We start from the raw sequence: 23,878 nt of genomic DNA on the forward strand, positions 1-23,878 counted from the left end.
TTTAAGTTTAGTTTCGATTAAGAAATTTTTTATTTAATTCAGTAAACGGAGAAAACGGTTTATTATTGTCATATAATATTTTATAAACTCGTATTTTGGATTTATTAGTAGAAAAAAAAAGTAACTGTTATGAAAAATACTGCTCGATCGCTCGATCTTGATCAAGGTTTATTTCGAAACTATTGTAACTGAACTATAACTTCTTCTAAAGTGTTGTTGATGTGTTCATTTGTAAACAAGATGGCGTCGAGCACATACGGTGTGGATGAATTAGTGAACAATGTTACACTGTATCGTTCACGCCGTCTTTTATTTTGTGGCCAAGTCGGGCCTTTCTTCATTTTCTATCTTATATGGTTTTATATTTGGGCATTTCAGTATGGAGTTTCAGAGTATTTTGAAGCCGGTATGATAGCTATAGCTATAATAGGGATTATTCAAGTACTGACGTGTCTTTTTGGTCTATGGTCTGTTCATATTCGTTGTTTACTAGCTTATAACAAAGTAAGTATTCTGTGATATTTCATTTTGAAGTATGACTATAACCGTTTGTACTGTAAAAAACAACTGAGCTTTTGATCTTGTGAAATATGATTGTCACGCAACATGTGTGCATGATGCAATATTCTTCATTTTTTCTTTCTTGATGAAAACGTTTTCAACTGCATGAATCTGCAGTTTAATATTTTGTTTTAAATCTTTTTATATCCTAGAATATTATATTGAAAGCACACTTTCATTTCAAAGTGTTTTATGTAATCTTAAATTGGAACCTAAAGGATATTATTCACTGAAGAACATATTGTATTATTCTGTACGAAACAGATTGGAAATTTTTTGCGCTAATACTGTGTATTATATAGTAAATTTTCTATATTGTCATATTCTCTGATATATTCACAATTTACTTTTGATTGCAACATTGAATACATTTTTTTCAATTGTTCATGTAATTATCAGCTTTCTTGCATCGTTATTCTTTTGTACTACATCTTTTTTTATTTAAATTTATTGTATGCTAGTTTTAATTTTGGTATATATAATCATAGTTTTGCTTGTAATTAGGTAGCTTATATTACAAAAATTAGATTTAAAGATAAATATGCAGGATGCACTCCTAATCATTTTTTTCTTGTATGCCTATCATTTCATAATTATTTTGAATATCTAATGAATGCATTCAAATCTATCCATTTGAATGCATTTTTAATCTTTTTCATAAATATCTAATAAAACATTTGAGTAAGTATCCATAATGTTACAAGATTTTACCAAAGAAATTTTTGAATCTTAAAAAAGACATGATATGAATAGCCATTGATGTATTTCTGATAGCATTGGAGATATTTTTTTTTTTTAATTTTGAAAATGAAATTTATTGCTTCAGTTTATTTGTAATTTAAAAGTGCTCAAAATGTTACTTTAAAATTTCAAGTAAATCGGGGACAAAGAGGTTGATATTATTTTATGGAAGAGAAAGTAATTATGAATGCATTTAAAAGCATTCATTTTAAAAATTTAGATTGAATGTTATCAATTTGCTCCTATTTCTATTAAATAATTTTACTTTTTAATGAAATTAAGAATTTGTAACTTATTTTTGAAAATTAGCAAATAAAACGGTGTAATTTTACATGCTTTGTGTCTGTCATTAATTAAATCTGATTAAAATGAACATTGAAAAATTGTCATAGTATGCGGTAGTTTAATTTCTTAAGTGAAAATAAAATTATAGTAGTATTAAAGATGTAATTAATCTTCTTAATTGTCAAGTTTCTTAAATTTTCTTTTTCATCTGTTCTATGAATTAATTTTTTATTACATAAAAATTCAGAATAATTATTTTTGTATAATTATTTTATTTATCTTTATGCTAGTTCTTTTGCTTCCATAGGAATCTGACGTTTTAAAAGCACGTTTTGCTAAAGTTGTACCCACACCAAATAATGGTTCCACAGAGCTGGTGGCTCTTTCCCATAGTAAGGTAGTAGAATATTTTTTATTAAAACATCAAATTGATTATATATATATATTTATATATTACTTATATAATCAGTTATTTATGTATGGCAAGTAGTTATTTGGTTTATAGTAATGCCATCTTTTCTTCTCATTTTTAGGATGAAAATGGTCACCATGCTTGGTTTAAATTTCAAAAAACCAAATATATATATGATTTTGAGAAAAAGTCATTTCAAGGTTTAACATTTCCTGATAATCTCTCTTTTAAGCATTATCAAGAATGGAAAGGCTTTGCAGATGAAACAGAATTAAAAGCTGCTGAAAGCAAATATGGAAAAAATGAGTACGTTTTACTAAAATTATTTTGAATTCAATTTTAATCTTTTAATTAAATGGACGATTTGAAAAATATTTCTGTTCCTTTTATCAGTTTTTTAGAAAATTTTGTTACTAAACAAATGGAATCCTTCACTAGGATTTAAGACAAAAGAGTAGAATTATTTATTGAACTGGAAAGTACAAATATGAAAAATAAGTTTTCCATTTGGAAAAAATAAATAAAGAACAAAATGTAAAAACTAAAATAAGTAAAAATGTTTGATGTGCTTTGCTTTATATATATATGTGTGTGTTTGTAAATTCATATAATTATTTATATCTCAATATACTTCATACAATTATTCTATATCTGATAATTTCATGTATCATTCATTAAAAGACTATTTAATCAGATTACATTTTGATAATTTAAGGATATTCTATAGTATCTTGTGCTATATGGGTAAATTATGAAGGATGAGATTTTTTTTTTTTTTTTTTTTTTTTGACACATTTAATTTTCTACCCCTCTTGTCTCGCCAGTATTAGTATTGGAGTAATTATTGCTTGTAGATAAACATGAGAAAATGGAGAAATCAAACATTTGAGTGATTTTTAAAATGCAACTCCTTACAATTACAAAAGCAATTTTAGATTCCAAATATAGTTTACTTTACATAATAAGTATAGTTACTCTCTAATCGATTTAAAAAAAATAAATTAAGAAATCCTTAATCCTTATAGTGGGTTTTTTTTATTGATTTTCGTGATTTAAGAAATATTCTTCAGATTTTTAGTAAAGGAAAGTTTAAGCAATTTAAAAACTGTTTTTGAGAAGTTGAAAATTATTAGATAAATATATTCACACTCTTAAGTAAATGTGTGATGATATAGTTTAATTAATTTTGTGCTTTTCTGTTGAAAATTGAAGATTTCAAATGGGGCTGCTTGTGCTACTTACAAAAATTTACTCATTTTACAAATTCATGCATTGCATTCTTAGCTACGCAACAATTAAGAAATATATCAATACAAACACATTTTGATAATATCAAAATTTATCTAAGTGGAAAACAAATTAAACTTTTTCTGAAACATTCCTGTCAGAAATTTCTAATGCTGTAAATTCTTTTTAATTCGGTTATTAAATAACACCCTCATCTGGATAGTTTTCTTATTACAAAATTGCAAATCTGTATAAAATGCATGTTTTTAAGTTAAGTAAATATTATTCTTTATGCAATTGTAAAATATACTCTTGGAATATAGGATAATTTTGTATTTAAATGCCAGTTACTAGAAAAAATTTAAAAAAAATGATTTGCTGTTTTTAAATATTAATAATTGTTTGAATTTTTTTTTAATCTTGAAATTAAATGGCTCCTTTTCCTTTTTTCGTAGATTGGAAATGGTTGTGCCAGAATTTATGGAATTATTTAAAGAAAGAGCAACAGCTCCATTCTTTGTATTCCAAGTATTTTGTGTTTTATTGTGGTGCTTGGATGAATATTGGTACTACAGTGTTTTTACACTTTTTATGCTCATTGCTTTTGAATGTACTCTTGTGCAACAGCAACTGCGAAACTTGTCTGAAATAAGAAAAATGGGAAATAAGCCATATCAAATTCAAGTGAGTCTATTTCTGTACTTCCCAGACTAGTGATTATAATTTCAGCATTTCTCAATAACTTTTTGCGTGGATATTTCTAGGTTTATCGAAACAGAAAATGGAGGCCAATACCTAGCTGTGATTTAATACCAGGAGATATTGTGTCTATAGGTATATTCTATAATTATCCTATTTTAACTATGCAAATTGAAAATTTTATCATTAAAAAAAATTTCTTTACTAGTTAAATATTCAAATGCTTTCCAGGCAGAATAAAGTTTTCTAAATTTTTAAAGAAACTGTAAAAATAATTGAGGAAAAATCAGTGTCCATTTTTTGTCAACTAGAATTTTTGTGAGAAAATTTTTTATTTAAAATTATTGAACAATGATTTTACTAAAATTTAAAATACTTTTTTTTTCTGTTAATAGAAAGTATTTATTTTCTTTGATTTTGTATTCTATAAAAACATTCAATCAAGAAAACCTTTTTTTTTCCTACTTATTCTGAAAAGTTTTATTCTTTAGTTCATACATAGCAGTTCAAATCATATAGCATATTTTTTTTTTTTTAATAATGAAATTCTTCAGTAATATTATTTAATATTCAGTGCAATGAAAAATTACACTGCTCTATTTAAAAATACATATGTTTCTTATTTTAAGTTTCTCTTAAAAATTTTGCTCATGTTTTTTCATTGTTGGTTTTAATAATATCTGCTATACATTTCTTTTGTGTGTAACTGTTAATAGGTAGATCTCAAAATGAAAATTTGGTGCCATGTGATTTGCTTTTATTACGAGGACCCTGTATTGTGGATGAGTCAATGTTAACAGGAGAATCAGTACCGCAAATGAAAGTAAGATGCATCAATTTATTCAGTTATATTTTTACACGGCTGAATAGTTGGTTAAGCTAAAGAATATAGTTTAATCTCCAAATTTTAATTTTTTTAAAGCAATAATTTGTCAAGTTTGATTACCTAACTGTATTCTTTAGTTAATATTTAGTGCATTTTCTAATATCAATTTCTTGTAGTCTGTACTACTTCTGAGGACATTATCTCCTATTTGAAAAAGAATTCAATCCAAATAACATCTGAAAATTATTAAAGAAGCCAATATCAAGTCATGAGTAGAGACTTCCCAGACAATGTTACCTTCATTAAATAGATTTGAAAGAATACAAAATAGACTTTTTGCATGCATAATTAATAAAACGATCATTATCCCAAGTCTTTGACATAAATTCAACTTCTTGGACAACCTTTTGTACAAAATTTGCAATGAGATCAATGGCATTTCTCGCATCCCATTGAAATACAAATGGGTAATACAAAAAAGGAATATATAAATAAATAAATAAAACTCACAATTTACAGAATTGTGCTATGGTAAAAAAATCAACTTAAAATCACTTGCCTAACATTTTATATTCCTTACTTTTATCTTAAGCTTTTGCAACAAAAATCATCATCTTTATTTAAGCCTGTTTAAATATTTTGATATTAATTAATTGTAATCTTTTGGCTATCAGTGATAATATTTTTTACTTTACATGGTTAAAAGAAATTGAATTATCGATAATCTAAATATTAAATGGAAGTGGTAAAAGAAATGTTATAAATTTGTATAGAAGTATACTTCAGCAAATTAAAAACTTTTTTTCTGGTCTGTAGCACAATCCAAACACTTATAAAGCAAGATTTTTCTGTATAACAATTTTAACTCTTTATTAATTAGAAACAGTTAAAATTTATATTTGAAAATTTATCTTATAATAAATATATCAAATATGTAAATGAATATGTCATATAAAATATATTACTTAAAAAACTAGTTACAAAAAAAAATCTAAATATTTCACAGAATGATGCATATATTTTTGTTACATTTAAAAAAAAATCATCTAATGAAAACTCTTATTTCTTAAATTAAAAGAACATCCAGAATGTAATGGAATTTAAGGATTTCTTGTATAAAGCAAAGCTTTTTAAGCTATGGGTTTTGATTCTTGGGACCTAAATGATGGTCACAAATTTTTTTTGTAAATCTTCAACATTTTTCATCATTTATAAGGGGGGGGTCTTTTTTCTTTAAAAGATTTTGTTCTATTTTGAGAGGTCACTGTAAATTCGGGATTGAAAAATTGCTGTGTAAGTTAACTTCTCAATACTCTCGGAGGGATAATGAAAATTTTTAGCTGTTACAGTATTTGTGATAGGATGCACCTCCTTGCAAGAGTGTAATAGGATTTATTTTGTGTTGTTTGTGCTTTCCATATTTTTATTTGCAATGGTTTGTTGATTCAATAATTTCATATGCTTTAGACTAATTGGGATTTCTCATTAATTGTTTGATTATATGATGCCTAATTAAATCTTCATTAAATTTTTTTTCTAACTTTAGAGTTGTAGCAAAATTTTTCTAATAAAAATAAAGTTGTGGAAGTTTTATGTTTTGAAAAAAAAAGTTGCTAAATCAAAGTTACTTTATTTAACATCAAAATTAAACATTTCCTTTAAAAAAAATTTTAAATTCAGAATTCTTTTATGTATATTTATCAATATTTTTTTTTATTTATTATTGAAATACATAAGAAAAAAATACTTAAAAAAACTTTTAAGTTAAAAAAGTATTTTAAATCAATTCTGGCTTTGACTCATCTTTATAAATCTAGTAAAGTACTATTTATTAGTGTAAAAAAATTAGTTCTCTTAGTTATGAATACAATAAGTCATGTTGAAATATATTTTGCATTTGATTTTCTTTTTCAGGAACCTATTGAAGAGTTAGAATCTAAAGATATTTTGGATTTAGATCAGCATGGCCGTTTGCATGTGTTATATGGTGGAACTAAAGTATTGCAGCATACTCCTCCAGGAAAAACTAGTCCTGGGCTTAAAAGTAAGATTATTTTGATGTTCATTAGTATATTTGAAAAACAAAAGAAAAGGTGAATTTTCTATTAAAGGAAATCTATAAATAAATTTGAACATATAGAATAGAACTCGTATTTACTCATAGTTTTTCAAAATTAGTTTAAGATAAATTCAGTAAGATTTCATAAACTGTAAATTTCCCTTTAGTTTTAATAAATAGCTAAGGAAAAATTCCATAATCTTCAATGGGGAATTTTTCCATATTAGCATTTGTCCTTTGTATTATATTTTAATTTAATGAATTTTTACTTATAATTTTTTTTGTATTCAATATTAGTATATTTATTTAAATTTGTATTTTTTTTTATCAAGCTAATTTTTTTATTTCATTTGTATGCGATAGATCAAAGACAACTAAAATAGTGTGAATCGCTTAATTAGGTTAATATCAAATAAATTTGGAAGCTAAATTTTTTTCTCTGATATTTTGGCTTATTGTCTCCCTGAATACCAGCGGTAACAACTTATTATTACAACCTCAACTTGGTTTTGTCATTTTTTTATCGAGTTTTGTAACAAAGCAATTCATTACTTTGAACTTTATTAGATACTTATCTGTCCACTTTCATTCATCGATGTTATGAATCATGATGTTCATTTAATTATCTTAAGTATATATTTATCATAATCCATTATATAATGAGTCTACTTATAAAATTATTTTAATTATTTTATTGTTGTTAATTAAATATAATTTAATGGCCAGACCTTACCATCCACAAAGCTGTAATTGCAATATTTTGATCAATTATATGTGGTAAAATAGTTATTTGATTTGAATTTGATATTTGTTACTAATTGTAATTGATTTTGCTAAACTCATACAAAAACTGAATGTTGCTGAATAATTTCTTCAATTGTACTTTCAATAGTCAATGATGTTAAATAGCTGGGAAAATGATTGATTGTTTAACACTAAACTGGCAATTATTTGAAAATGAACTTTCAATATGTGTTCGCAACAGTGATCTAAAACAAATCAGAAGACACTTTATTCATGATATTGAAACTACTGTAAGTCATAATATGAGATTTTTCTTTTTTAAAGATTTGAAATAGTAGCTTTATATACTTTGAGGAATTGAGGATATAGTTATAAATAGATGATTTTATTTGTTAGCTTTTCTTTGTACGTCTTGATGGACATTTCTGTATAATGTATATGATCATAATGGCCAAGCTTGTTAATCTGTTTTTATTTTTAAAAATTAACATTTATGTAACAGTTGATTTTTAATATTATTTATTTACTTTTTAGCTGCTGATAATGGATGTGTTGCATATGTTTTAAGAACTAGTTTCAATACATCTCAAGGAAAACTTTTGAGAACTATTCTCTTTGGTGTCAAGCGAGTCACTGCTAACAATCTGGAGACATTTTGTTTCATCCTTTTCCTTCTTATTTTTGCAATTGCTGCTTCAGCTTATGTATGGATCAAAGGTAAGAAAATTATTTTATTTTAAATTTTATTCAGCAGTTATTTTGATATTATTAACTGTTTAATTTTTTTAAAAACCAAGTAGCAAAGTTTTATGAGGCTCATTATTCACATATTATTTAATTAAATCCCATGCTAATTTTTTTCTATATATATCATTCGTAATAGGTACTGAAGATCCTAAACGGAACAGATACAAATTATTTTTGGAATGTGCCCTGATATTAACATCTGTTGTACCTCCAGAGCTTCCAATTGAACTTTCTTTAGCAGTTAACACATCTCTATTAGCTCTTTCGAAATTATGTAAGTGGTAAATTATGAAATTTTTTTGTCTTCATTTGAGTAAAATAAGGATATTTATGCAAAATCATTAATAAAATTTTGTTTTATTAATGATTTGTTAAAATGCTTAATAATGTTTTGTTATTTGTTTAATTATTTATCATGCAGTTTAATATTTTAGCATTTAGAATATAATTATTTTTACTGAAAAGAATTTTAAGATGCATGAGCATATTTATATCGTTTATTTATTCTGCCAGGTATTAGGTTTTTTTTTATGAATATCTTATACATGAAAATATATATCTAGCTTGATATTACACACACATATATGTAATGTAAACATATTTTAGCAGATTCATGTCCAAATAAAAGACATTTTTGAATTTTCAACCAATTTATTTCACCATGGGAGGCATAATATATGTAAAAAGAATAAGCTGTGAGAATTCTGTCAGTCTACATCTCTACACAAGAACTGAAGAGACAGAAATTTCTCCCTTCAATCATTTTACTATAAGAATTTAATTGGGATTTCTTTGACACTTGTAATCTTAGGAAGGGGAAATTTTGGTATCTTTAAAAGATTGTTGTAAGCATTAGGAATTCTTATCCCTTCATTCAGAACATGAGAAAATACTAAAGTAAGCAATTTTATAGAATGCATGTTGAATTAATTAAATAAAAAATGTTGGAATTAGATCAGGAAATAAGAGAACATTTTAGAATGAAGTTAATATATATATATATATATATATATATATATATATATATATATATATAATTGCATTGTTTTTAAACAAATAGGAATATTTTATTAAAAAATTGTCATAATGTATATTATTTATCTGTTATTTTCAGCAGAGATGAAAGATATTATTTATCATTAATTTTTTTTTTTAGATGTATATTGTACTGAACCATTCCGAATACCTTTTGCTGGTAAAGTTGAAGTCTGCTGCTTTGACAAGACAGGTACACTAACAAGTGATAATTTAGTAGTTGAAGGAGTAGCTGGTTTAAAGTGAGTTCATTTATTTGTTTTTGTAAACTGTAATGATTATATTTATTATAAAATAATCTTACATGATAGGGGATATTTTTTTTAAAACCTCTAATGCACTTTTGATCCTTCTTGCAGAAAGAAAGACAAAGTGTGTTCAATAAATGAAGTTCCACCAGAGACTATACAAGTCCTTGCAACATGCCATTCCTTGGCTCAATTAGAAGATGGCATTGTTGGGGATCCTCTAGAAAAGGCAACTCTGATGGCTGTAGAATGGAACCTTACTAAAGGTTTTTGTTATTTTTGACATCGCAGAAAATTATTGCATATTTTAATTCTTTTGAAGTGTGTATTTTGGATTAATCTAAACAGCCACCTTTTCAATTTGTCAAATTCTTGAAAGTTATCATGAAGCTGTGATAAATTTTTTATATTTATTATATCTTTAAATTCTTTTTATATGCCGTTCTACATGAAAAAGTTGCTAATTTCTTCATGTATCCAATACTTTTCTAAGCTATTTTTTCATTCATTAATGTAATTCTTTTAAAATTCTTATTTGGAATTTTTGTAGATAACTTAGTATTTTTTGCTCCATCTTTTAATTTCAAAATTTTCTTAAAAAGCTTAGACATCACCTGTTTTAAAAATTGTGTTTTTTTTTGGTTTTTTTTTTTTTTTTTTGTAGGTGATGCTGTTGTTCCTCGAAAAGGAAAAATGTCTGGTTTGAAAATATTTCATCGCTTTCATTTCTCCAGCAGTTTAAAAAGAATGTCTGTTATTGCTGGATACAATCCTCAAGGCTCTTCTGATACTTCATATATAGTTGCAGTGAAAGGTGCGCCGGAGATTTTGAAGCCAATGGTAAAGTATTAAACTGAAATAAAATGCCAGTTGTAATATATTTATATCTTTGTATCTATTTGAATTTTTAAAAAGTAATATGTTATTTAAATATATTGTAATATTCAGCCTTTTTATAGGATATTTCTATTTTAAAATGAGAACTTTTAATTGAATATTTGAATTTTATTTTATTTTAGTGACAAACAATAACATGAATTGGTCATTTGATTCTAATATCATATTTTGAAATAATTGCTGTTAACTATGTTTTTAATACTTAAATAAAATGCAAATTCTTATTGTCATTTTAAAAAAATAAAAGGATTTGTGTTATAATTCAAATAATTTTTTTAAAGAAATGAATTTAAGAGAATTAATAATTTTTTTAACTATTTGACATTTTATTGAATATTTAATTAAAAATACTTTAAGTTAATAAATTAATCTTTGTTATTTGCAGTTTAAAGAAATACCTAGGGATTATGATGAAACTTACACAGAAATGTCTCGACGCGGTGCTAGAGTATTAGCCTTAGGGAGAAGAGAGCTGGGAATTTTGTCTCACCAAGAGGTATTAAATTGTCACATTTTGTTTAAAATTTGGACTAACTAATTTAGTAGAATAATACATTTGTGTTTAATTAAAATCTTGAAATGTTAGTTTATTCTTTTCACAGTGTATTGGTCCAGTTTTTTTTTTTTTTAGTTTTTTTTATTGAAATTTTATTTTAGCTAATTGTTTCTCTATTTAATAATGATTATTTAAAATTTATTCTTTCTGTCCTGCTACTCAGCTTTAAAAAAGACATTTATTTTTGGCAATGAAGTTTAAATAAAGTGGCTAGAAAATCTAGCGTAAATAAAAGAAAATAATCTGTGGGTTTATGTATAGAATATTGATATCTATTGTAGGTTCGTGCTCTCACAAGAGATGATATTGAAAAGAAACTGACCTTTGCTGGTTTTGTAGTTATTTCGTGTCCACTTAAAGCTGATTCCAAAGCTGTTATTAAAGAAATCCAGGCTGCAAGCCATCGGGTATGTTGGATATCTTTAATAATCGTTTAATATATATTTTTTTTTAAATTTGTTTTAGCAATATCATGCAAGGTTTGTTTTACTCAGAGCTTCTTAAATCCTTCTTGAATTTTGAAATTGTGCGTGTGTTTTTAATTATTATTACATCAATTATTGTATACTATGTAATTCTAGAAATTATATTGTTTGTTAAAAGCAAAGTTTCAAGACATTTTAGAAACAGATTATACAATTTTTTGTGTTTTCTTAATAAGGCTCTAATTGAACCAGTAAAAATAATAATAATAATAATAATAAATAAAAATAAAAAGATTTTTATGAAATTTAATGTAAATTTGTGTAATGTTAAATTGATATTTAATATAAATTTAAGCCATATCAAATATTATTATATTGTAATTATATATATATAACCTGCATTGGATATTTAAAATTTATTTTATAATATTTCATATTTTTTTAATTGATAGTTTGTTTTATCATTGCTGTTTAAATCTAATGCAAAAACATTTATTTGAGCAGAGATTTAAGATAACGGTAATTAAATATTTAGAACATGTCATTTACTAGAATTTTCCTATTGTTTAGTTTTTCGGATCAATGCATTTGTTGTTTTTCCTGACAGTTTTAGGTTTTAATCTATATATTTCTTTCTCATCATCAAGTTATATTGATCTTGTAATGAAGTTGTTCTGCAGGCCATCTTTGAATGAGCCAATTTTAATTAAATGCTCTATGAGTATCATTGATTTGACTGCCTTTGCTTTTGAATGAATTTATTATTTCATGGAATAAAAAATTTCTCTGTGAGAATATATACCTCCATCTTTTTGTTTGTTTGTTAAACAAAAAGCTTATTATGCCATGAATTAAGTTTTATGATTCAAGGATTTTTTTCAAACTTAAATCATATTTTTATTAGGGATGTATTTATGTGTACAATATATTTTGAATATGTAGATACTAATACACATTCATTTTATGGTGTGTGGGGGGAAGGGGGGGGCACCATGACAAATGCATGTCTGTGTTGCTGTAATTTGAGCACATACATGAATGAATTAATAAATTGAAAGTGATATAAATCCTATGACTTTTTACTTTAATTGTATGATGCTAATTTTTTTATTTAAAAAATATTTCCAAGTAATTTAGCAATTAAAAACTATTTTATTAATTGATATTATAGGTGATAATGATTACTGGTGATGCTCCACTAACTGCATGTCACGTTGCTAGGGAGTTGAACTTCACCAGTCATAGTAAAACCCTTATTTTCACACCTCCGCCTGCATCTAAACAAGGTAATATTAAAAAAAAGTTTTATTTTGTTTTTGAAATTGTATCTACTATTTGAATGCTTAAATTTAAAAGAATAAAAATAAATCGCATGAAATACTTGAGTATTGAGTTTCAAATCTTAGTTCTTGTTATAACTATCTTTTTGAGAACACAGGTAATTGAATTTTCTGCTTAGAAGGTATAGAGTATTAATTCTTTTATTTATATTTTCAGTATAGGGTTTAATGTTCCTTTTATTACACTCTTAAACAATAGAAATATAACTTTTAAGGCTTATTTCTTATTTTTGCATGTATAGGTATTGTAAATGTACAAATATTTTAAACTGCAATAATTATCAGAAATATCATCTAGTTTTTTAAAGTTAAGAATTTTGTTTGATTCTTAATTTAATAAAATTCTAATTAATATTTCAAAGCAGTTGCCCTGTGATGCATTTTCTAGCTTCCGAAGTGCATTTATATCAAATTTAATAGTTGCAGGTAAGATGTCTGCTTTGTAGAATGTAAACACTTACCCGTCCATTTTTATTAGTTGTAGAAATTATCAGGTATTAAAATGTCAAAAAATGTTAGACGCCTTTCTGTGATTAATATTGTTTTCAATGACAATTTTGATTAAATTAATTCTATTGGAACTAAAATGAAAGTCTATATAATATTAAACAAAAATGGGGATTCATCAATTATAATTTGCTTCCAAAACTAAAAAAATTTAACATCAAATTATTTAAAATATATATAATATCAAATATCTAGATATTTATTGAAATAATTCTTAATTTCACTTTATAGTATTAAAAAGTTATATGTATCTAACTTGTTTTTAGATTTTGAATGGAGCTGGGTATCTATTGATGAAAGTGTGACATTACCTGAAATACCTGATAAACCATCAACACTTTATTCTAAATTTGATCTATGTCTTACTGGTGAGGTAGGTGTCTATTATTGCTTGTTTATGTAGATCACTAGGAAAGAAGAAAGAATAGATCTTTTACTTGCTCTTTGTTTCATCACTTATATGTTGTTGTTGTTTTTTGTCTGAAAATGAATCTACAATTCTGTAATTCAGATAATTTGAACCAAAAATGTATGTTTTATAACAAGTTACAAAATGAAATATTTTAAGCAAAAAATCATGGGACGCAATTTAAATAAAAGAATGTAAATACTTTTAACTCTCTTGAGATATTTTTATTGATTTGAAAATATTTTGAAAAGATTGACTGATTGATTTGAAGATACTCTTGATTTTCTTTAGAGCTCAAAGATGTTCCAAAATGCCAATGGTAAAAAGTTTTTTAATATTTTGAAATTTAATATCAATGTTGCATTATTTTCTTGAATTGAAGTTAATTTACTTAGGTGTTTCAGTGATTTATTCTTAATTTTCATGGGCTGGTTCACAATCTGTACTGTTGTGCCAATATATTGCTATGATAGTATCAGACAAAATGTCATTGATATGGCTGTGTAATTTTTTCCCCCACTCGCCATACTCACCAGAGTTGGCTTTTAACTACCACTTGTTTTCATTGATATCTCAAACACTTCCCTAGCAACACTTCAATTACGAAAATGTTGAAAAATTGTGAACAATTTTTCTAGAAAAACATTCCTTATTTGAAGGACAGTTGGGAAAATGTATACCTATTGATGGCTTATACTTTAAATGAAGTATTTATTGCTTTTGTCCCTAGGGGTACACTTGTTTTCTTTAAGTATTATTAACTGGCCAAATGTTATATCATACTATTAATTACTATTGAAAGGAATCTTTTAAGCTTCTTAGAACATTACCAAATTTGATAAGTTTGAAATCATAATTAAATTTATTCAAAACAATATGAAATAAACTCAAAATATAAAGTTTGGTGGTTGATTTGATCATTATTTTCATATGATGGTGAATTTGTAGACATATGTGTAGCAATTCAGAATATCTTAAATGAAAATAGGATTTTTAAGAATTTCTCATAAAGTCATCTAACAATTTCGAATTCCATATGTTTTTATGAAGGTATTTATTCTCGTTTCGATTAACAGAATAAGAGTAACAAGTTTTCTTATTTGTTGAAATAAAATTAATTCAAAATGAAAGCTACATAGCAATTTGTTACTATTTTATAAAATGTTTTTCTGTAAATGCCTGTATTTTTTCTAGACTATTCTCCATGTCAACTAAATCTAAATCTAATCATTTCAACATCTAACTAAAAGCATTTTTTCGCCCATTTAAATAGTAATATTTTTTTACTTTCCATTCAAAATTATTTCCACTTTTTTACATAATTTATTATTTCTAAGGTTTCAAAATCTTATCGATATAATTCTATCTAATATTAATAGTATATGATATTTTTAGGGTATGACATATTTAGCTGCCAAAGATAATAAATTTCTGAAAACTATTCTACCACATGTGAAAATATTTGCTAGAGTAGCTCCAAAACAAAAAGTAAGTTAATTTTTTTTTTTCACATTTAAAAAAAGGCACCTTTTAATATGAGATTTTAAGTAGTTGATAGTTAATCTGTGTTTCATTTGTAGGAAAATGTAATTACTGCTTTGAAAAGTCTTGGGTGTGTAACTTTAATGTGTGGTGATGGAACAAATGATGTTGGTGCTCTGAAACATGCACATGTGGGTAAGCATATCAAAGCTTATGTTCTTTTTTTAATAATTTTTATCATTTACTTAACTGTTTTCTTTAAAATCAATTACTGTTTGCTAGTTTTTTTGTTATAAGTGTTATGTCATTTAATATTATTGAGTATTCTACTTTACTTTTTAAAAGCCTATGTTAAAAAAGCTAAATAATGTCCAACTATCAGAAAACTAAAGTCAAGATAATTTTAACAACTTAGCACTTTTTGTGACATTTATAAAATTTGTACATTTTTAGAATTTAAATGTAATATTTTTATAGAATGTATTTGCAAAATGTAATCGTAATTGGCTATAGATCGGGGTTTCTTAAGCTATTTATGCTTGTTGCGTCATTTTTGCTCTAAAAATGTTATAATATTTCCAAATAATGAAATATTTTTTAAAAAAAAACAAGCATTGGTTAATGACAGTTTAGAATAAATTCTATTTAAAACAATTATTTAATGAATTCTGATTAATTTTTATAATTCAAGGGTATTTTTATCTTTTTTTTACAAATACAAATATTACATATAAAAGATTGCTGTATTAATCTTTTGTGTTCCTATTATTATTTTATATAATTTTAATGAGATCAATACCGGCCATTTTAATAATCTGCTACTAAAGAAAGTATTCTTAAGCGATAAAATTCTAGATTTTTTTTAATGCTACTGTCTAACTGCTAATATGTTATCAGATATATCAAAATTTAATAGTCATCAATTATAAATTATATTTGTAGATATTAAAAAATTATACTACATTTCTTATTAGAAGTGTTTGAATTATAAATTTTTTTGTGGAAGAGTTTTTATTTTTGAATTTTCAAAATATGTCATTTCATCTTAAATGCATCTCATTTCTTATTTTAGCATTCTGTATGCATAATAAAATAATGCAAAATAATGTACCTAACATTATTTTGAATTATTTTAATTTTAAAGCATTATTATACCTACTACAAAGTAGGATAATTTGAACTAATATGCTATTTATTTATTTTGATGTTTGGTGAAATAGATACCCATATGTTCATGTTAATTCAAGCTTTTATTTTACTTAAATTGATGTTTATCTATCTGAAAGGTGTTGCCATATTATCTGGTATTCCTGACCGACCAGCTCCCAGGATAAGGAGACACAAAGAGGAAGATTCCAATGACCATGCTGCAAATAACCCTGTTATATCAAAACTCGAAGCCATGGCTTCTAAAGGAAAAGTTTCTAGGAGATCTGATGGTAAAAATAAAGTTTCCAAACCAGACAATTTAACAGAAGCACAGGTAATTTAATCTGTTTTGTTAAAATATAAATTATATAGATATGCGAAGGGAAATTATTAAATTGTAGAGAAAAATAAATTTTTCTATATACTGTAAAAGTTTATTATTACAAAAACTCATAATTACTATGAGAATTACCATTATAATGGATTTCATATGTAATATTGGCAAATCAAAATAGAAAAAAAAATTTAAATTCATATTCACTTATGAAAATTTTTAAGTACAAATTATTTACTATGATTCAAAATCTATTTCTGATGGGTTTATTGCAAGAGTAATTTAAAATTTATTTTCTTTGAAATTTTCATATTGGAAGCATGCTTGTATATGTACCCTATGTGGTGCATCTCACGCATTCAAGAGATTTTTTAGCTTTAGTAATATCCTGTTCAAAATTTTGTCAAATGTTTCTATCTTATGAGTTTGTTGATGAAAATGACATTTTTTCTTCTTCAGTTTTAAATTCAGTATTTTATAGCAGAAAGTTATTTAACTATCATTCATTATAAATGCATATCTTTTTTCGTATTTAGCATTTGCTTTTTAATGATGTATTATAAATTATTTATTATAGAAAGATATTTATTATAAACCATATAAATTATATTGAACTGCCGTTGTGCTTATTAAATATAAAGGGTACCTCTTTAGAAATTTCATTTTCCAATGTTTAATTAATTAAATTAATTTTAATTCTTAATTAATATTTGATTAATATTGTAAAAAACAATATAAGTGTAAAAATGTAAAATTTATTGCTTACAGTAACATTTCCTCTCCTCTCTCAATATCAGAATAGTTCTATATTTATTTTTTATTCTTCTCTCAGAAAAAAATCCAGAAGATTTTGAAGGAAATAGAAGAAGAAGATCCTTGTCAAATAGTAAAATTAGGTGATGCCAGTATAGCAGCACCCTTTACTTCAAAATTATCATCTATACAATGTAGTAAGTAATTTATTATAGGTCAAATTCTATTAACTTTAACGAATATAATAGTGTGTAAACTATGATTTGATATGCAAGCTAAATAATAATTTTATTAATATTAGTGAAGTTTTCATATTGCTTTGAAATTTGTGTGACGCAATAAAAATGTAAATCTGCATTCTTGATCTCTTAACTTCGTATTATTTGTGTCACTGGTACACTCGTGGTTATCCTTCAGAGTTCAGTACCTTATTACTCACAAAGCATTATTGATTTTTAATATTATTTAAATGATTTGTATACAGATTTACTTGTGAAATAACAAATAATTAGATTTGATTTGGCTTATATTTAATATGTTTCTAATCAGTAGCTGATCAAATTTAGCTGATAAGATTCAATTAAACATATATTTCATTTTTAGGTTATATAGTAATTATTTTTAAAATTAGTAATTGAAGTCTGGTTAAATAATTCTGAAGTATATTCTGTTTGAAATTGGGAAGCATTTTATTGGGATTTCTAAATTTATCAATGTTACATTTTAATATTGTATAAATTTTATCTTTTCTATTTTCCAAAGGTTTCCCTTTCTCTGCCTTCACTCTCAATGTTCAGTTCTAAAATGGTTCATTCATATTTATTTATACATTTTAAATTAGCATGGGTAAATTATTCTTCAGGTCACAAAGATTCAATTCTGTGTGAAATGTTTATATGGTTTGTTTTAGAAGTGTATTTTTTTCACTGATGAAAGAAAAAAAATTGTTCATTTAGATGATTAACTGATAATTAATCATGATATATCTGCATATTTATATTGTTAATTATTTCCTTGATCTGAAGACAACATGTTTTTTTCCAGTCTGTCATGTTATTAAACAAGGCCGATGTACTCTTGTTACTACTCTACAGATGTTTAAAATATTAGCTCTGAATGCATTGATTCTTGCTTATTGTCAGAGTGTTCTATATCTAGATGGAATTAAATTTAGTGACACTCAAGCTACGCTTCAAGGCTTATTGTTAGCTGGTTGCTTCCTGTTCATATCTAGATCAAAGGTATACCATTTTAAATGAAAATATTTCTTTCACTTTTCAATTGAATATTTGTTAGCTCATTAATACAGGTATGTTCATGGCTTATACATGTTGTTGTTTTTTACAGCCTCTGAAAACATTATCCAAAGAACGGCCTCTTCCAAATATATTTAATGTTTATACTATTCTAACTGTTCTTCTTCAATTTGCTGTTCATTTTACCTGTTTAGTATATCTAGTACAAGAAGCTACTGCAAGATCACCACCGAGGTATTTTGATTAATATTACTATAAATTAGTACCTTAAAAGGGCTTATTACTCAGAATTGCTTTAAGAAATTTACCTCTTAAGTTTTAAAATGTTAAATATTTTTACCAATTATTAAGTAGTGATTGTGTGAAATGAACTTCTATAATCACTGATTACATTATTCATATCCTATCTTTTCAGAACTGAAAAATTTGCTGATCTTGAAGCTGAATTCCAACCTTCTCTTTTAAATAGTACTGTGTATATTATTTCTATGGCCTTGCAATTATCCACGTTTGCAGTTAATTATAGGGTAACTATCTGTTATGTTATTTGTGACTATAATGGGAAGTATTTGTGTGCCATTCCCAGACAAATTTATTGTATAGCCATTAAAGTTAGTACACAGATAGTTGTAATGATGATTCAATGTACCTTGAAGCTCAAATTTTAAAATTTGATATAGAAAATTGCGATATATTTTTTTGTTGTTAATTATTGTTATTAGGTTATACTTGTTGTTTTGGTTAATTATTTGCATATATTTACTTGCTGTATTGTTTCTGAGGATGGTAGGGACTGAGGAAATCAATACTTATTTTATTTGAATGTTTTAACTTAATTGACTGAATTTTAGAAAATTGTTTAAATCTAGCCAGTTTTCTATATTAACTTTAATTTATCTTGAAAAATTAGAAATGAGAATTCTGCCTCCAACATTATAGTTTCTTTATCTTTTTTCATTTTTATGAAGCAATAATTGGAACTCTTCTCCGTAATTGAAAACAAGGATGATCCAAAATTTTCTTGCTAATGATATTTAATTGTTTTCCTGGTGATTTCAAAGTTTTTTTTTTTTTTTTTTGGCAGTTCTATAATAAAAAAAGGGAGTGGAGGAGCATTTTATATACTAAGCCCATTATAAGAGTAAAAACCAATAAACTTGATAAGTTATAATTAATGTTTCAAGAATGTCATGGAACATCATCCAAATAGTGATAGTTTATAATAAATAAAGTAGTGAGAAATATAATTGCCTAAGTGTAGCTTTCCCTACTTTCTTGTATTCCTTTCACACTTATTTCCTTTTTTTTTATAAAGCATTTAATCCTTTTAACATACATCTTATCATTATTAAAAATACATATTGTCAGTTTGCAAATTTGTTTTTGTATTTTTGTTGTGTAGAAGGATAAATTCTTGATGTGTAAAAGTGTATCATTTAATACCCAAACCAATCTCCTCCCCCCCCACACACACAGAATACATATTACATTTTAACATGTCTCAATTTTTTTTAAAGCTGTGAAATGTGGTCTTTTTTCCATCAAAATCATTGAGTAGATAAATTAATATTTAAGTGGCAAGGCATTTAATCATGGCTATTCTGAAAATAGTGAATTTGATTTCTTTTATATTTTAGTAATAATAAAGAGACATGCCTACTTAAAAATAAATTGTTAATTTACTTAAATAGTAGTTTGGATTTTAAAATTTTTTAATTATATATTATTATATATCTTGTAGCATATTTTAACAAAACAGTAAATTGTTCTTAAAGATTTCATGGATAAATTTTTAAATTGTCTTACTCTAGGGCATAATTTTTAAAATATTAAGACACTTTCATATTATTTCCAATTTTGAGATGTTTGCATTTTTCTTTATTTGGTGATGATTATTCTAACATTTGCTGATATTTTTCTTGACGATTTATATAATAAGAAACAATGTTCCTTCATTGTATATATTTGATTTCTAATTATTTTCTGTTCTGTTTTATTTTATAGGGTCATCCATTTATGGAAAGTTTATCAGAAAACAAGCCTTTAATGTACAGTATTGTTGTATCAGGGACTGCAATTCTTATGCTAGTTACAGGATTATCACCCGATTTAGCTGGTGTTTTTTCAATTGTTGATTTTACCCCTGAAGTAAGCTACGGTTTGTTTTTTTAAAAAAAATTCTTTTTTAGAACTAAATTGAAATATATATATATACACACAGATCTGTTTCACTATTTTTTATTTATTTTTTTTATCTAAAACAGTTTCATTGAAATATGTTGAACATAATAGTAGCAGTAGGGAATACAAACTATAAACCAAAGGAGCTAACTTGATTTTGACATAATAAAATTGTAGAAAAGAAGAAAAATTATTAGATAAATTACATTCTGTGATTAATATTTTTTGGAAGAAGTGAGTGATAAACTTCAAAATACACATATGAAAGGTGATGATTTTTTTTTTTTTTTTTTTGGAAAATTTAATGTTGCACTTTTCTAAAATTAATTATTGCATTATAAATAGTCTGTTGTGTCATGGATTATATATATATATTATTATTATTATTATTATTATTACTCAGTAATCAGCTCAAAATTAATAACATTGTGATTATTTTTCTGTTGCTTAATTCTGTCTGATTATATTTTAATTTTATCCTAAAACAATTATACTTATTAAAAGTCTCTGAGGTGAAAGTTAATAAAGAAAAATAGATTTTGCATAAAAATTTTCCCATTAATGTCATATTCTGTATTAATTATTTTTCTTTTTCAGTATCAAAATGTTGTACTTTTGACACTATTCTCGGATTTCTTCCTTGCCTTCCTAGTTGACAGAGTGTGTTTGTTCTTATGTGGACGAGGAAAACTAAGAACCCTTTGACCACAGTTCTTCTTTTTAGTCAAATTATCAAAGAATGCATCTTAAGAACTTTATCTCTTGCTCTAGGGCTGAGAAATGTACCATTCTGGCCGATTGTTATTTTTTTTTTTTTTTGTTAAAAGTCTGACATTTATGAATAATATATTTGAAATGTTTATTTATGATTTGATGGTCATTCCATGAATTAAGAATATTTAAAATTCCAGTAAGAAATAAAATTTGTTTTCTAAATATTTACAGATTTCGTTTTATATCTTTTTTTAATTGATCGAAGTTGATTTCATTTATGATAAAAGCAATAGTCATATCTCAAGTGAGCAAATGACCTGATCATTAAGTATTGAATTTGTCTTTTTGTATGTACATATGTAAATTAAGTTCATTTTAGGCATTCTTTTTTCAATTTTCGTTTCATTTATCATTTCCTTTCTTCTGTTTTTAAGTTATATTTGAGATCTTTTAGTAATGAATAAAAATACTAAAAAAATTCCTTGAATGATAAAATCTAAAAAAAACATTTTATAGTCTTTCAATAATATCCTTGAATTCTTTTGTTATTGTTTTTGTAATTTTATATATTGTTTAAAAATGGCAAATCGCATTGAATTCTGAATTTTTATATTCAGCATAACATTTTTTTTTTTTTTTTTTTTTTTTTTTGTAATTTATTGAAAATGTTATTTAAAACTTTTCTCTGTGAAATATTCTTTTAAAAAAATCAAAAATTAGTCGTAAATTATTGCATGTTGTATATTAGTATGTTATTCATTCATAATGTGTAAAGCCTAAAGCACTTAAAAAGTATTAACTCATGCTTCAAAATTGTTTCTAGAATTATGTGTATTTTAAATGTCATGGATTTTTACTCCACCATTTCTCACAATTCCATGTTTGTATCATCTGTGATTACTTAAAATAAAAATGTAATTTTTCTGATCTAGGTATAATGTTTTCTTTTATTGTTGCTTTCAAAATTGGACATTTTTCTTTTTAAGTTTTTAATGTATGTTAAAATTCATAAAAAATGCAAAGTATAAATTTTTTTTGTACTTAATTATTAAAAGTATTTATTCTCATCACCCCCTATCTCCTCTGTGGTATATTTGGACAAGTAGCTGAACATTTTAATTTTTCATTTGTTTCCTCATTCACATTTATTTATTTACTTGCTTGAAAAAATTTAGTCATATTCCTGCTATGTATAATTTTACTTATAAATTATCTGTGAAAAGTTAGGAAACTTTTTGTGGCAGTTTCTTGGTGACAATTTTTTTTATTATTTTGGAGAAATAACATGAAAATTTGTACATTTTGTATCAGTTTTTTCTAAAATAATTGTATTATATTATTTAATATTAAGCTCATTTTATATTAAAAATAAAGCTCTATAAAAAGATATATATGTATATGGGAGAGAGAGTGAAAGAAAGTCATCACATAAGTAATTCATTTAAAAAATACAATATAAGAATTTTGTAAATACTAATAAAAATATTGAAAGGCATTGCAAAAATTTACTAAGCTATATTTTTATATTTAAACAAGGATATTGTTAAACCATAGCTATAAATACTAGTATATTGACAGGGTTCAAAGTTTAATAGGCATTCCTAACTTACTTAAAATTACACTATAAATTTAGAAAGAAAATTTTTTGAGGTATCCTGGTTTATTTGATCCAACCAGATATTAAAAAAATAAACAATTTTTTTTAATCAAAATATGATCTAACAACAAAATCTAAAACATTTGTTATAATAATTTATGTTTAGTGGCTTTTAAATAATTGGGCTGGAATATGTTGTATTTTTCAATTAATTTATCATGGCAAAGCTGTACTTTTTTTTAAATCTAAATTGTATTTCAAATTTAATTGTGCTTATGGTTATTATTATTGCTATTCAACATTTCCTTAATTTGTTTTGTGCTTATATTATTTTAATTTCAAATTTAAGTACTAAGTTTTGATTTTGGAAGGAAATTGTTACTGCTGTTATTATTATATGATGTTTTTTGTATAATATTGCAATTATCTATTTTGAAATGAATATTAGGGATTTAATATTTTAAGAAAAAGAAAATTTTTTACTCTAGAATCTGTGTCTTGGCACCGAATTGCACCAATTATATTCATGTTACAAGAAATTGTAACTTATTTTAAAGGCAAGATATAAAATATATTTGTATTACAAATATAATGTATGTACTTGAGTGTAATTAGCATCTTAGAGCTTATAATTAAATAATTGTCCTTCTCAAATTAAAAAAAAAAATTATATATATTTGCTTTAATTTTAAAA

At 24.9% G+C, this 23,878-nt stretch overlaps 1 protein-coding gene across 1 annotated transcript; it reads left to right on the forward strand.

Annotated features, from left to right (window-relative positions):
- The first annotated feature begins 235 nt into the window (after positions 1-235).
- LOC129983600 (endoplasmic reticulum transmembrane helix translocase-like) lies at positions 236-22,167 on the forward strand. Its single transcript, XM_056093132.1, has 25 exons — positions 236-504; positions 1,895-1,984; positions 2,121-2,305; positions 3,682-3,910; positions 3,991-4,060; positions 4,642-4,748; positions 6,666-6,795; positions 8,089-8,271; positions 8,438-8,575; positions 9,458-9,578; positions 9,696-9,850; positions 10,249-10,424; positions 10,867-10,977; positions 11,319-11,444; positions 12,634-12,748; positions 13,576-13,682; positions 15,114-15,206; positions 15,299-15,395; positions 16,487-16,683; positions 17,516-17,633; positions 18,481-18,677; positions 18,784-18,926; positions 19,108-19,219; positions 20,697-20,840; positions 21,471-22,167. Exons 1-25 carry the CDS (start codon positions 241-243, stop codon positions 21,576-21,578), a joined length of 3,516 nt encoding a protein of 1,171 aa, XP_055949107.1. The 5' UTR covers positions 236-240; the 3' UTR covers positions 21,579-22,167.
- The last annotated feature ends 1,711 nt before the right edge of the window (positions 22,168-23,878 follow it).

This window comes from Argiope bruennichi, chromosome 9 (genome assembly GCF_947563725.1).
Source record: "Argiope bruennichi chromosome 9, qqArgBrue1.1, whole genome shotgun sequence".
In the NCBI taxonomy this organism is placed as follows: domain Eukaryota; kingdom Metazoa; phylum Arthropoda; class Arachnida; order Araneae; family Araneidae; genus Argiope; species Argiope bruennichi.

Bases quoted from the DNA above. Each gene is read 5' to 3' on its own strand.
- LOC129983600 (XM_056093132.1), top strand. From the start codon at position 241: ATGGCGTCGAGCACATACGGTGTGGATGAATTAGTGAACAATGTTACA. The intron at 4,749-6,665 runs GTAAGATGCATC...TTTCTTTTTCAG, and splicing joins AATCAGTACCGCAAATGAAA to GAACCTATTGAAGAGTTAGA. The intron at 8,576-9,457 runs GTAAGTGGTAAA...TTTTTTTTTTAG, and splicing joins ATTAGCTCTTTCGAAATTAT to ATGTATATTGTACTGAACCA.